The sequence below is a fragment of the Talpa occidentalis genome, unplaced genomic scaffold (genome assembly GCF_014898055.3).
Source record: "Talpa occidentalis isolate TD23 unplaced genomic scaffold, MPIMG_talOcc4v2.1 talOcc4.4, whole genome shotgun sequence".
Taxonomy (NCBI): Eukaryota; Metazoa; Chordata; class Mammalia; order Eulipotyphla; family Talpidae; genus Talpa; species Talpa occidentalis.
The window spans coordinates 76,940,707-76,956,299 of record NW_023604295.1 but is presented as its reverse complement, the minus strand read 5'-3'; the positions used below and the strand labels follow the sequence as shown (position 1 = coordinate 76,956,299).

Below are 15,593 nucleotides of genomic sequence, written 5' to 3'. Positions count from 1 at the left end.
CATCCATGTTGCCACAAATGGCATATTTTTTTTTCAATTGCTGAGTAATATTTCACTATGTATATATACCACATCTTCTTGATCCATTCAACTGTTCTGGGGTCCTAGGTTGTTTCCGTAATTCAGCTATAGTAAATAGTGCTGCAATAAACACGGGAGTACAAATTTCCTTTCAAATTAGTGTTTTTGAATTTTTTAGACAGATGCTCAGTAGTGGAATTACTGAGTCAAATAGCAGATCCATTTTTAATGTTTTGAGACAGCTCCATTCTGCCTTCCATAAGGGCTGAACCAGTTTGCATTCCCACCGGCAATGTAGAAGGGTTCCCCTTAATCCACATTCTCACCAGCACCTACTACTTCTGGTGTTTTCAATATGGGGCTTTCTCACAGGTGAGAAATGGTATCTCGTTGTGGTCCTGATCTGCATTTTTCTAATAATAAGTGATTGTGAACATTTTTTTCATGTGCTCCCTGGCTGTTTGCATTGGCTGTCTTCATTGGGATGTGTCTGTTTAGTTCTTTTGGCCATTTTTTAATTGGGTTATTTTTGTTGAGTTTGAGTTCCTTGTATATCTTTAATATCAGTCCTTTGTCAGATGTATGGTGTGCAAACATTTTCTCCCATTCAGCTGGGGATCTTTTCATTTTCATTTATGGCTCCTTTCACTGTACAGAAGCTTTTTAGTTTGAGGTAGTCCTAGCTGTTTATATTCTCTTTTGTTTTCCTTGTTGTTGGAGACAAATCACCAAAAGCATCACTAAAGCTTATGTAATAAAATGTTTTGCCTGTGTTTTCTTTTATGTACCTTATGGTTCCAGGTTTTACATCCAAGTCTTTGACCCTTTTGAGTTGATTTTGGTGTATGGTATAAGATTGAGGTCTAGTTTCATTCTTTTGCATGTAGCTGTCTCGTTTTCCCAACACCATTTATTGAAGAGGCTAGCTTTGTTTCAGTTTATTTTTTTAGCTCTATTGTCATAGATTAACTGTCCATGTATCTGTGGGTTTATTTCTCAACCCAGAGTTTTCAAAGAGCCTAAGGAGTAAGAGAGCCATAATTCAACTATAGTTTGAAGGTCTAAGTCCGAACACCTTGAACTACAAAGTTATGACTCCTTAGGTCTAATTTCAAGACAGCATATTTCTTGTTTTTTACTTTCATATGTTTCTAATCTCATTTCTCCAATAACAGATTGCTACACATGTTATGTATATACTGCTGTCACAAAATCAATGACAAGCTCTTGACACCTATATGCAGGGAATTGTAAAACTAGCATTAAGTGGTTTAAAGTTACAGTATGCCCTTTTTTGTCAGGTAAAATGATACACGTTCTTCTAATTCCAAAATAAAATTCAAAAATCAAACTGAAATAACAAATGATTAATCTACTTGACACATATTTTTGTCATAGTAATTTTTTTATTGTTTTGCATATTCTCAGCACAGTCGTTCATAACCATTCAAAGCTACACTCATGAGACTCCTAAATATAAGTTAAAGGTATGGCACAATGTTATTATTTTTCTCTGAAAAAACAATGGGGGGGGTGAAGTGAATTCAAAGAACTGAAAAAGAAAAAACTACTTAGTTTTGATAATAAAACTGGAAAGAACTACTTAGTTTGATAATATTGATTTGATTGCATTTTCAGGCAAGCTATATTATGTGATCTCATAAGATATATATTTAGTGCTTTCTATGAGACATGTCTTTATACCTCTCTTAATAGTCACTATTGCTATTTATTGGGTATATGAATGTGCGTCACATAGGTCTTAGCTTCCTTTAATCTCATAATAACTAATGCAGTAGGTGGTCTCATCTTCATTTTACAGTTTCCCGGGGCTCTCAAATACACTTTATTTTTTATTATCTCATCCAGCTTACATAAAAATTAGAGAACAGGGCTTCCCTGGTGGCGCAGAGGTTAAGACGCAACCTATGAAGCAGTCCGCAGTCACTGCAGCATGAGTTCAATTCCTGGCCAGCCAGGGAGCAACCCACATGGCGCAGCAGACCTCTCCTGACTTGCCCGCTGCTCCCCTCAGCAGTGTACTTCTGTCAATTGCCTGTTCTGTTCCCCATTCTGTTTCTAGTGAATCCTCTCACCCCCCACACCTCTGGCCTGTACCCCAGCTCTTGTATGCATAAATAAATAAATCTTTAAAAAAAAAAAAAAAAAACTAGAGAACATAATGGTACCTTAAGGTATTATATCATCTGTATGCTCAAAGGTCTAGACACTCTTCCCTATATATCATGCCTCAGAGAAAGAACGAACAACACTGACATTAAAAACATTCTACACTCCAGTTTAAATTTCTGCCAAAATGACTGGGTCTCCAACAATTCTGGCACCATTTCATGGTAACTTCAGAATCCTAAACTCCAGAACAGCTAAGTAGACATTATACTGGGATATCCACTCTAGGAAAAAAGCCCAAGAAGAGTACTGTATCTTTTCAGGATAAAATGCAATTATGGTGATTCTACAGAATAAAAGTAGGAACGGGGAAAAAATAAGAATTCACAGTGGTTAAGGGTACAACTCTAAAGTCAGATAACCTACGAGATACAGGAATTTAGGCAAGCTATTTAGCCTATTTAAAATATCACTTTTCTCAATGGACATAATGATAGTATACACTTCATGGAGGTGTGGTAAGGATTAAGAAATGAGGCATGTAAAATATTTACCAAATAGTTGGCACACAAATATTTTTTAATAAACAGTCACTATTGCTATTTATTGAGTATATAAATGTGCGTCACATAGATCTTAGCTTCCTTTAATCCTCATGATAACAAATGCAGTATGTGGTCTCATCTTCACTTTACAGTTTCCAGGGGCTCAAGATTATGCCTCTCACCCCAGGCTACACAGTTACCAATGATAAAGAAAGAAAATGAAATTCAAACAAAGAACATATCAGACAACATCCAGGCCCTTTTTATGCAATACCATATTGCATCAACCTCCATATTATAAAGGTTAACCAAATAAAGACTATTTTCTCAACTAAGGGAAGAGCCTGACACTTTTTAAAAATATTCCCTTCCCCACTACCCTTAAGAGAGCTTTATAATGGATCCTCCTGCTTAGGATTTGTAGGCCACTTGGGTTTAAAATTATAGAGTTGATTAGATCTTCCTATGTCTATATTTGGGTTCAAATGTGAAATCACCCAGAAAAACTTCATTCTGCATGTTGAGACTCTAGGTTGAGTGTCTCCACATTATAGCAGCATCTAAGTCCTCCTAATTTTCCTGCCATGCATTTTATAAGTTGCATGTGACAAATGTAAGTCTTTTCAATATAATGATTACTAAATAGTTCTGTTAATTGTTTCAAACATTAACAATTCTAACTATATTCATTTAGAGGATATGATGCAACTCATTTGAGGTAAGAAACAACAGGTTCATCAGGCTTAAGGAAAAAGTAATGATATCCTAAGTCCTAAGTTCCCCATTATTATAACCAAATACCTGTACAGCATGTCGGTCTGGGCCACTGAAAACAGAGATCTGTGGTTGCTGCATTCGAGAGGAGGAAGTGGTGATGGTGGTGGTCGTGGTGCTACTTGTTGTTGTTGACACAGAAGAAGTTCCAGGATTTGGTTCAGTATCCATAGCTGCACTGTGGTCCTTAAATCTGGCAGTTAACACAAAGAGTTTATATTATCAAAAACATCATTTTATGGACTTTAAGAGACATTTAATTATTTCAAAGAAATTATCAGCACAATCTAAACTTCCAAGAATGTTCTCATAAAATACAGATTTAAATACGCAGCCATTATGAACACTTAGAAAAGTATTTCACAAATATATAGCATATTTAATAGTTATACCCACTAAATTTGAGTTCAAAAGACTGAGAATATAGTTATACCCACTAAATTTGAGTTCAAAAGACTCAGGATATATAACTCAGATAAAGCCCACCCTAACGTTTATCTTATCAATACTGAATGAATAATGAGTTTTAAAAGCAAAACAAATGATGAGAGAATATTAAACTATCTGGGGAAATTAAAATGTAAGCAGTATCACAATATATAATAATATTTCTTAAATGTATATTTCTTCACATTCTTTTAAACATACTATTAATAAATTAAAGCTATTCTTATCTATTCATTAAAATGCAATGTTTAAGGAATTGTGTTAGCTTAACTTCTGTCACATACCATAGTATGGTATATGGTACCAAAGTATACCATATACACTTTGCTTTAAAAATAAGTTCTTTTAGAAAATAAGTTAATTTAAAAAATGGCTTTTTTAATCATCTCACACTAGCCTTGTCCCTAATTAATCTATAACACTGTCCTTACTACCTCTAAGGACTGAGTTATACTTACAAACTACTCTGAGGAAACAGAAACAGCTGACAACTTCCCACTTCCTTACAAAAATCTCTTTAAGAATTGCTCCACATTATGGGGCCCTCCCTGGTGGCACAAGGGGTTAAGCATGAGCACTATGAAGCGATCTGTAACTACTGCAGCTGGAGTTCGATCCCCAGTGATGGAGGTGACCCACATGGCACAGCAGACTTCTCCTGTCTGGCCCACTGCTCGCCTTAGTGATGTGTTTCAGTCAGTCCGCCTGCTCTGCTCTCCACTCTATCTCCGGTGAATCCTCTCACTGCCAGCCCTCCAGCCCGCAATTCTGGCCTGTACCCAGTTTTTGTATGCATAAATAAATAAATCTTAAAAAAAAAATGGCTCCACATTTTGAAAACAGCATAACTATGTTATTTCCTCATTACACTTTTGTACCAGACAAAAGTGATTCTGATTCTTTTTTTTTTTTTTTTAAAGATTTATTTATTTATATAAGCACTAGGTACAGTCAGAAGCGCGGGAGGGTGAGAATTCACCAGAGCCAGAGCAGGGAGAAGAGCAGGCAGAAGGACCGAAGTACACTGCTGAGGGGAGCAGCGGGCAGCAGGAGAGGTCTGTCCAGCCATGTGGGACCCTCCCCAGAGGCCGGGGATCGAACCGGCACTGAGACCCCTCTTTCTGATTCTTTTCCCTCCAATTAACTTCACTGTTGTGGTGCAAAATTCCACTCAATACAGAATAAAGTAAATTCAAACAATACTTTATTTCAAGTTAGTTCTGAAGGTGTCCGTTGTCAAAACTAAAACTACAGTACTTCTGTAAGTCAGAAATGTGCCACAATGGTGAAAAGCACATTTGAGGATATACTACTTTTATCTGCCTTTCTTATCCTTTTCTTCTGAAAAACAAAATTTGACCAGCCTCACACTAGCAGCACTGACAAGAATGTAAAAAGAACACTTTCTATTTCACAAAAGACAAAGGAATTTGACACAAATTGCGTAAGAATGCATTATTTCCATAGGGTGCCCTTATAGGTAGAAATTTTCTTGTTTATATCATTTATGTAAACAGTACTTATAAGCTCTTTCAGTAATCAAATGTAAAAATAATGACCATTTGATAATAAGAGGGAAAATAAAAGAAAAAATGGGAGGAAGGTGACTCCCCACTTTCTTGATTAGTAAATGACTCACACCTCTTTATGCTGCCCTGTTTAATAGCTTTGCAAACTGTCTTCCAATCATCGAATCACAGCATCATAAAGTAACTGCGCCACATCACACAGATTTAGTGTTAGATAAGGTAAACTTTTTACCAAATAATTGCCTGCAATAATACTTCTGAACCACCTACCAGTGATAAGCAAAAACTCTGATCCTTTTAGAGTGCTATTCTGCTCAACCATGTCCTCGGTAGTTCAGTAACTAACCAAAAATGGTCACAGCGAATCCAAATTCTAGGCATAAGTCAAAACATTGGGGAGTGAAACTGGCCGAGCCCTTGCACTGCGTTTGCAGACCTGACACAAAAGAACAATTTTGATAACTTCACCGTCTCTGCACAGTGATGCCAGCAAAATAACAGCTGGCAGTTCTGGTGCTCAAGAGGCCTACTAAGTAAACAGTAAGTTTGAGTCGCTAACCAAGCATACCATCACACAGCTACACAAGAATGTGACCCGCGAGGGAGGCACTAAAACTGCAGCCAGAGCCCCGAGGAAAGCGGTGCTTTCCTTCCAGGGGGTTTTCAGTCTCCACAGAACCGCAGCGGACCCCGCCGCTCCCAGGCCTGCTGGGACACCTCCTCCACGCCTCCCCGGAGAGGGCGCCGGGCTTCTCGGGTTCCCCCCAGAAAAGGAGTGGGGTGGCGCTGGGGCGGGAAGGAGGGGAGCGCGAAGGAGGCCTGGCAGTGCCCGCCCTGCCTAACCCAGCCTCCGCCGGCCCTCGGCGCGGGCGGCCTTACCACGGCTGCCCGCGGGGCCCACTTGCAGGGATGACAGCGTCTAAGCGGCCACCGGGGTTCATCCCCCCGAAGGACCCCCACGGCCGGGGTCCCCGCGGTGACCCGGCGTAAAGGGCCCAGCAGATCCGGGACCAGACGCCAGAAAGAGCGCTCCCGCCAGGAGGTAACAGACGCTCACAGTTCGCCTCCGCCCCCCGACACGGGCCGAGCGGGCCCCCCCACGGTAAGATCGCTCTCGGGTCTCCCCTTCCCCGCACTGCCCGCGAAAGGGCCCTGAGCTTTCCCCTTGGGGGACGTGTCGCTGCCCCACTCGCCCCCCCCACCCCCGTTACGACATCAGTCACCAGCAAGTCACTCACTCCGCTTCCGCCATCTTCTCTCCTCCATCACTAACACTGGCTGCGCATGCGCCCCCCGGCGGCGGGCGGAGGGGAGGGGTCGGTCCTGCCTCGGGCCCCGCCGTCACGTGGGGGTCCTCGGCGCCCACTCTCGCCCCCCCTACCCCGACTCCTCGGGCCTTGCTGTCTCTGGGAAGTGACCAGGTCTCCCCAACTTAGATTTTGGGTCGCAGCTCCATCCCTTCGCATTCTTTTGCCTAGGGTCCTCCTCCCCTTGGGGTGGATATCAGCAAGATAGGAAAGGTTCTGCTTAGACTGTTAAATTAAAATTTTGAACATCTAAAAATACCAAAACCTGCGCTGCAAACTGCATGCCAAGAGTAAGAAGAAAGAAAATACCAGGGGTTATTGCTGAGGTCTCAGAAGGAAAGGAAAGTCCATGGTGGCCACAAGGGTTGTTACCAGGGCACGTAGGAATTTGGGGATCCCTGTCAGCAATCTTTCTTTTGGGCTCAGTGATTGAAATATTCTGGAAGCTTTGGACCTTAAATCAAGGAATAATACATTTTGACTACCCTTCATTAAAAAAAAAAATTGATCAAAAGGATGTCTCCCTTTTGCATTCCTTAAATTGGTGGAGGGCAGAGGGGGAGGAGATGGAGTGGTGCTCATTTCAAGATCTGTAAATCCATCTTGATGTGTAATGTTGTCTCATGGAACATATACTTAATCTTAGAAAGCTTGTGTAGGAGAATCTCCCTGGGGAGGGAAAGAGAACTCTTGCTTCAGAAACTAAATTCTTTCTTTATCTCTTCCCCATCTGATAATACTGTTTCTCTAAGTTATTTTCCTATCTGAGAGCAGAGCCCTTCCTAGTATTCCAAGAACTCACTGAGAAAGTCCCTTTTTGAAAGTCCCTGTAGATGCTTAAAATTAAGATATTATTACTTTGTCTCTGTTCTGACTTGTGCATTTGTCATCAACTTTGCATTAGCGCTGCTGAAAAACAAAAGTGAAGAAAAATTCATAATTCAAAGAAAATTTTGACTAAATCGGTCAAAATTGTTCCTTTTCATCCTTCTTCCCTTAAATATCTAAGGCCTGTATCTATGTTGTAACATCCTGCAGATTGGTGTTAAAATTCAAAACATATGTCAAGTAAAGTCAGACTAGTATTATTTCTTCAAAACATTTCAAAATGCAATATTTATTTTAACAACAGCTAATATTTGTGCAGCCTTTTACAGAATGCCTATGATTTCCACCACTCATTTGATCTTCACAACATCCCTATGAGTAATTAATCATCATTTTTAGTTAGCACGGAATTATAGTGAGGTGATTAAATGCCAAAGGTGACTCTGATAGAATATACCAGAAGTGGGGTTCTAAAAATTACCTCCTTTTTTTTTTTTTCTTAATAGAGGCATGTTGTATTTATTTATTTGTTTGTTTGTTCGTTTGTTTTTTTGTTCATACATGCACTGGGTACGGTCAGAAGCGCAGGAGGGTGAGAGAATTCACCAGAGCCAGAGCAGGGAGCAGAGCAGGCAGAAGTACACTGCTGAGGGGAGCAGCGGGCTGCAGGAGAGGTCCTCGCGCCATGTGGGATCCTCCTCCGGTGGCCAGGGAGCAGCCAGGGATCAAACTGGCGCCACAGAGGCTGCAGGCAGCTTCGCAACCCAGCGCTCAACCGCTGCGCCACCGGGGAGGTCCTAAAAATTACCTCCTTAAAGTCAATCAGCTGGCCACTGCAAAATATTAGAGACTAAGTATGATGAACTGCATTAATGAAATGTATCATCACTTAAGAGATCAAACAGATGGTTTATTATAGTTTTTTCATTTCCTAAGGAAAGGAATTCTTGTCCTGCTTGTAGGTTGAATTTCTTTCTAAAGTTTCTAAGAACCGGGCCTCCCTGGTAGCACAGGCGGTTGAGCGCAGTGCTGTGAAGCTATCTGCAGCCTCTGCAGTGTGGGTTCGAACCCAGCCAGCCAGAGAGACAGCCAGTTGGCGCAGCAGACCTCTCCTGTCTCGCCTGCTATTCCCCTCAGCAGTGTATTTCAGTCAGTCTGCCTGTTCTGTCCCCCGCTCTGTCTCTGGTGAGTCTGCTTACCCTCCCGTGCATCTGGCCTGGACCCCAGTTCTTGTATAAATAAATAAATAAATCATAAAAAAAAATCTTTAAAAAAAAACCTAGGAGAGGTGCTACAATCTTATATGATTTTTTAAAAATCCCTCCAGATTTCTGAAGGATAGATTGAAGGACAGTGTAACTGGAGACAGGGAAACTAGTTGGGAAACTATTAATCCTTTGAGAAATTATAAGGGCTACATGAGCATAAGGGACAGCTAGATTAAATGTTTACCGTCTTGGTTGCACTGGTCACATTTCAAATACTCAACAGCCATATGTGGCTAGTGGCAACATTTCTGTCATTATAGTAAGACCCATTGTGTAATGCAGTCTGAACTCTAGATCAGAGGCTGGCATTCTATTATTTCTATGTTAGTCAGTTTGGGCTGCTATAAGAAATACTATATAGATTGAATGACTTAAACAACAAACATTTCCCATAGGTCTGAAAGCTGAGAAGGACAAAATCAAGTACTGGCAGATTTGGTGTCTGGTTAGGGTCCTTTTCCTGGTTCACAAACAGCTGTCTTCTTGCTACATCCTCGCATGTTGAGGAGATAGCAGGCAGTGTGGCAGGAGTGGGGACCATGGGCATTTAGGCCACTTCATCATATAATCTCCTTGTGCCTTCAAGGTCAGCTAGACCCTATTTTGTATATTACACTTCCATTTGATGATGGCATTCTAAGATTCACACCCATTTTATGACTTATAAACATTCAGTTCATGATGGGCAGCTGAGGTTGCATGGTTCCTTGGTGAAGCCTTCTGTCTCAGTCCTAGTCACAGGTCTAAAGCTAGTTCTCAAAAGGAGTGTAGTTACCTGTGGAGGATAGTAGGGCTTTGTTCCCAAATCCTAAGAGCTGGTGCTGTGACTCACTGTAAAGCAACCAACCCATTCCGAGCAGGTTTATGAACGGTTCTAGCAGCCACATGCTCTTCGCTGTGGTTTGTAGTCGTCATTCTCCTCCGTACACTCTACTCCTCCACCCTTGACACTGCACCACCACCACGCCGCACTCTGCTGCACCACCCTTATAAATCAGTCTCTTAGCTCAGGTGGAACCACTTCAGGTGCCTGCCATCAGGCATGCACCCAGGATCACAGGGCTCCCTCATCTATCCTGATGGTGGGAGGGCAGAAAAGCCTGATACCTTTTACCTTACCCTACAGTCCACCCCCTCAGGGTTTTCTGCCATATAGTCCACGTATATACAATTTTTTAAGCAAACATAAACAGTGCAGCCATGGACCACAAAAGCAAATACATCACAAAATGACTAAACTTAATTTTCCTAGGGGCGGAAAGACAGAGAAGTTACCGGTACCAGCAATGGGAGATCCCTCCCATCGGGCAATATACATGCCAATTTGGCATCTGAGGACAATATTGTCGCTGGCATCAGTGGCCTTCCAGGTCGTGAGTACCACACTCGCTTTGCCAGTGAAGAGGCATCAGTGGGTTCTACATGCAGAAGGAGTGGAGAGCTCATAATGGGCCACAGAGTTATTACAAATGTCCCCTTGAGGATTGCCCGCTGATCTGCCACTCCAGGGTGGGTAACACGCACCCATGGCAGCCACTGCGCACTCACCCATGGTTTTATCTGTAAATCAGCCTCCAGGCCACGACCCCAAGGGGCTATCAGAGCCACCCACCGCATGTGGGGAGCCTTCACTGTCCAGGGCCATTCCCAGTCCACAGTCTGCCCTGGGTCCACTCCAGTTGGGGCTGGCAATAAGATGTTGCCCTGCTGGCCAAGTCCCGGTTTTAATAAGACGTCTGCAGTCTTTATTTGTAATTGGATGGGAGCAGCGGCACGATGTAGCAATGCCTCCACTGGAGCCAGGCCGCCTAACCTGCTCCTCTCATTCAATGTCTGCAACACCTCCCATAGACATCGGCTCCACCAGGCCAGCGTCTGAGTGGAGGCAGTGGCTCTTAGTCCTTGCTTCAGTAGGCCATTATACCTCTCTATAATCCCTGCAGCTTTGGGATTATAGGGAGTGTGAAACTTCCATTCAACACCCATGTTCTTGGCCCACTGCTGCACCAGGGCTCCTGTAAAATGAGTCCCTTGATCACTCTCCACTACCAGCGGACGTCCATATGCAGCACATAGGTGTGCCAGTGCTGCCAAAACTGCCTTTTGGTCCGCATGTGGAGCAGGGTAAGCTGCCAATAACCCAGTAACAGTGTCCACACAGGTGACAGCATATTGTTGTCCATCGGAGCGAGGTAGTGGTCCAATGATGTCAATCTGACAGCGTGTCAGGGGTACCTGCCCCCGCAACACCTGGCCTGTGGATGCAAAAGGTCTCCGGGGGTAAGTCCTAGAACATACTACACATGTTTCACATGCAGTCTGGATTTCTTTTAAAGTTACAGGTAGACCCCAGGCACACACAGTGGCCCACATTGTCTTCTACCATGCGTGGAGCAAGCGTCTATGTAGCCACTGTGCAACATCCCGCCCTGGAGCAGTTTCAAGCCATCGAACCCGGGCTAGGGTATCTGCCTCATTGTTGCCTGGTGAGGCTAATGGGGCATGTCCTGTGACATGATAAACAGTCACCTGCTTCTGATGCCCCAGATCCCATAGATCTTTCCATAGGGCCTGGCCCCACAATGGCCGATGTATAACTGTCCAGTCATTTAAATTCCATATGGAAATCCATAGTGTCAGACCCCTGTACACAGCCCAACTGTCAGTACAGATTACTAGAGGGGAAGGCTCATGGGCCACCACCATCCATACTGCTCGCAGTTCAGCCCATTGGCTGCTCCATCCCATCCCGGTTTCGAGCCAAATAGTGTCTGTTTCTGGGTGGACAGCCACCGCTGTCCAAGAGGCTGGCTGGCCCCGGCTGGAGCCGTCTGTATACCAGGCCTCTGCTGGAATTGGTGCTAGACCCTCCTTATAGGGACTAGCTTCAGGTTCGGCTTCTACAGGCTTCTGAAGTTGGTTCCATACTAATTTATGTCACAGGACCAAGAACCTCCTGCAACTCCACCCTTAAGGGGCTAGTTGACAGGGTGCAGCGCTGTTCTAAGTATGCCCCCCACTTCACCAAAGAGGGCGTTTGAGCAGTGCCACTATGGGGCTTTGTTGTCCAGTCCCGTACCCATCCAGCTATTGGGCAAGTGGTTCTCACTGAGACAGGGGCTGTGGCAGTTATACTTTCTGTGGCTAGTAAGGCTGCATATACCGCAGCTAACTGTTTCTCAATTAAGGAATACCTAACCTCAGCCCCCTTCCAGAGTTGGGGCCAGAACCCAATAGGCTGTTGTAGCCTCTCTGATTTCTACCAGAGTCCCCACCCGAACCCTTCCTGAGTAACATGCACATCAAGCTCACAGGGTCGGGCTGGGTCAAAAAACTGCAAGGCCTGAGCAGTCTTTATAGTTCGTTTGGCCGTGGCAAATGCTGTGTCTGCCTCAGCTGACCAATCCCACCTGGCTCCCTTACGTATTAACATATACAAGTGTCGTAAGAGCTGGGCCATGTGAGGTATAAATGCCCTCCAGTAACCCAGCAGACCCAGAAAGGCTTGCAGCTGCTTCACTGTGGTTGGAGTGGGGTAAGCTTGAACTTTATCTATCACAGCTTCAGGGATAACCTTTGTCTTACCCGACCAAACAACTCCCAGGAACTTAACTGACAGTCCTGGCCCCTGCAGTTTGCTTTCGTTGATTGCCCAGCCGCATGTTTTCAGGTGTGTTAATAAGAAAGGTACTGCCTTTTCCAGATCTGTAAGAGAGTCACTTGTCAATAAAATATCATCAATATAATGGTATAAACGCACTGAAGATGGCCTTTCCCACCGGGCCAAATCTGCTGCCACCAGCCCGTGACACAGAGTCGGGCTGTGCAGCTATCCCTGTAGCAGCACAGTGAATGTCCACTGCCGGCCTTCCCAGGTGAAGGCGAACTGGTCTTGACTTCCTGGGGCTGTATCTATTGAAAAAAAAGCATTTGCCAGATCGGCTACAAAATGGTACATTCCCAGCTTGTGGCTCAGATGATCCATCAAATCTGCCACTGAAGGCACTGCAGCATGCAAGGGGGGAACTACCTTATTCAATTCACGATAATCTACTGTCATGTGCCAAGAGCCATCGGGCTTCTTCATCGGCCACACTGGCGAATTGTAGGGGCTGTGGGCAGTACGCACAATGCCCACTTTCTCCAGCTCTGATATTGTGCCTGTAATTTCTTTGTAGCCTCCGGGCAACCGATATTGCTTGGTTTTAGTCACTCGCCTAGGGACTGGCAGTTGTAGGGGCGGACGCTTAGCGTGTCCTCTCACCACTGCCTTTACTACTCGCACTCTAAGGCGAAACTCTCCCACTGTGGTTTCTAGCCATAAGCCACATAGTACATCCACCCCCAGGATGTACTCCGGGATAGGCGATACATACACTTTATACTCTTTCGGGGGTAATCGCCCAATCCCCAGAGATAGTTTTACTGCTGTCACCTTGACACTCTGGCCTCCATAGCCATCGATATAACAAAGACCCATGAAATCTTTCTGGATTTCCATAGAGCAGAGTACATTCTGCTCCTGTGTCTACTAGAGCTAAAACCCTTTGTATGTTAGTCGGGGACCAGTGGATGGCAAACTCCACATGTGGCCTCCAGTCCCCGCCCGTCCCCTGTGGATGGGTTCCTTGGCCCTCACCCTATTCAAAGGATATCAGGCCATCACCCGAGGACGGGGCTGGCAGCAAGTGGTCTTCCAGGCGCAGGACACGCGCCTGAGGCCTGGGCTTCCAGGCTCCCCCTGAGCAGCAGTCCTTCTCATGGGTGTGAACCTCTGGTCTTCTCGCAGCTGCTGCCATAATTCCAATAAATATGCATTGGGCTGCGCGTCTATTTTAGTGCCATCTACCCCTGCTCTTATTAAATCCATCCACATTTGGTTACGGGTGACTTTTATAGGTTCTGTGATGCCAAGAGGCCTCCTTGCCCTCCTTGGCATTCCTTTTGACCTTTCTGAAACTACCCATATTCCTTTCTGAGAGCGCCGGCTCTCAACTTCTCCCAAGCTGGCTATCATTGTGGTGACGTCATGTATCTGACGTCCCACATAGGGTGCTAGTACTGCCATGAGAGATCCAAATGTAGATGAGGGGGCATTCTTTAATACCAAGTCTCTCATCCCTGCTGTGAAACGCTCGTCATCAGGACCACGCGTATTCACATTAAACATGGCCTGCCGCATCCCCAATTCCCGAAGTACCTGAACCAGCTCGGCGTATGTCTGCCATCCTCTTACTGTCTCCGGCACGTCTCCTGCATCAGCCCATACTGTCTGTATGGCAGCCATTATCCACTCCAGGAGGGTGTGGTCACCCTGGCCATACCGCCGGCGGTTCTGCAGCCTCTGTCGCAAGGATGGGTGTGAAGTCACAGAGGCCAGTCTCTCCATCTCTTGAGCCGTGCAAATAATCCCATCCACCCCCAGGTCCCATAAACACAGCAGCCAGGCTGCCAAGGGTTCCCCTGGTTTCTGGTGGAACTGTTTGCCCAAGTCCACCAGTTCCGCCTGGGTGTAAGGTCGGTAGGTAGTAAATTCCGTCATCTGTGGTGGTCCCGCAGCCTGACCCCCTGGGGCCATGGGTCGCTGCCACTTCATTTTCTGAGTCACCACCGGGCGGGCCCAGAGCATGGGACCAGCCTCCTCCTCCTCTCCAGAGGAGTCCGGCATCTCCGGGGTTGCAGGTTGGTTTGCCACGGCCGTTTGGGACTCAGGCAACGGTTCAGCCTCCCTCTCCTCCTCTCCTGAGCAGGGGTCAGGCATCTCCGGAGGGGTGGGTCGGTTTCTCTGAACTTCTTCCTCCAGAATCCTCAAACGTTGTTGCTGTATCCGCATCTCTTCTCGCATCTCATCACATTCTTCCTGGATTCTAGATTGCTCTCTCTGCCTGGACTCTCGCAGAGCCATGAGAAACACCCATCCCATGGCTCCTGCCGTTCAAGTAGAGAAGCTTGGGCCTCTCACAGTGCCTCCTCTTGTTCTGAGACACACTCAAAACTAGGAGCTTTTTAGATCACTTGGTAAATAGAGTAACATACCCAAATGAGGACTATGTTGCCTCCAAAATTTAAGAGGCCCAGCAGGGGCTCTATCTCTTTTTTTTTTTTTGGAGGAGGGACCAGGTGAACAAGTCATCCTTCACCTTATAAGGAATTTCTCAACATACCACACACCACTGGACCCCACTGGTTCTTCACTAAGGTAGAAGAACCCTGCATTTTTTTTGGATTTATTTCCCATCCTCTGACACATAAATTACAACTGTAGAGTAGTTTCTACCTTTTGTTCACTGGGTCCAGTCAGCATACTATCAATGTAATGGACCAGTTGTTCAAGGTCCATGTGTCCCCTGCACAGACCAAACAGGCCAGTTCAGTGGGGATGTAGGCCCACTAATCTCTGCATTTCCTTTGCAGGAATACACTATTGCTTTTGGTTTACTGTTTTCCGGGGTAGAGGTAGCACAAATGGGTTCCACCTTATCCACTTCACTAGCTCTCATTTCACATGTCAGAGAACCAATATGGGGATTCTGCCGGGTGGTAAGTATATTTATTTTAACTATGTCTTTCAGAGCTGGGAAAATAACCACAGGGTGGGTTTAGAGAGCCATAGGATCCACTGTGAGACAGACCTGAGAAAAAAACTCCATTGATCCCATCTTCCATAAGCACCCCCTCTAATTGGTGAATCATGGCAGTTTTGGGTCTCTTGCAATTAGAGTCAGTTCAGAACCAATATCCTAT

General features: G+C 44.9%; 1 protein-coding gene across 6 annotated transcripts in view; it reads right to left on the bottom strand.

Annotated features, from left to right (window-relative positions):
• Nucleotides 1–6,723, bottom strand: part of PHC3 (polyhomeotic homolog 3) — a 72,600-nt gene extending 65,877 nt beyond the window's left edge. For all 6 annotated transcript variants that reach the window (XM_037525716.2, XM_037525718.1, XM_037525719.2 and 3 more), the window contains exons 1-2: nt 6,685–6,723; nt 3,498–3,663 (exon numbers count right to left, since the gene is read on the bottom strand). In XM_037525716.2, coding sequence (XP_037381613.1) covers nt 3,498–3,663; nt 6,685–6,698 — 180 coding nt within the window. In that variant the 5' untranslated portion in view covers nt 6,699–6,723. The remainder of the gene's footprint in view (nt 1–3,497; nt 3,664–6,684) is intronic.
• Between the last annotated feature and the right edge of the window lie 8,870 nt (nt 6,724–15,593).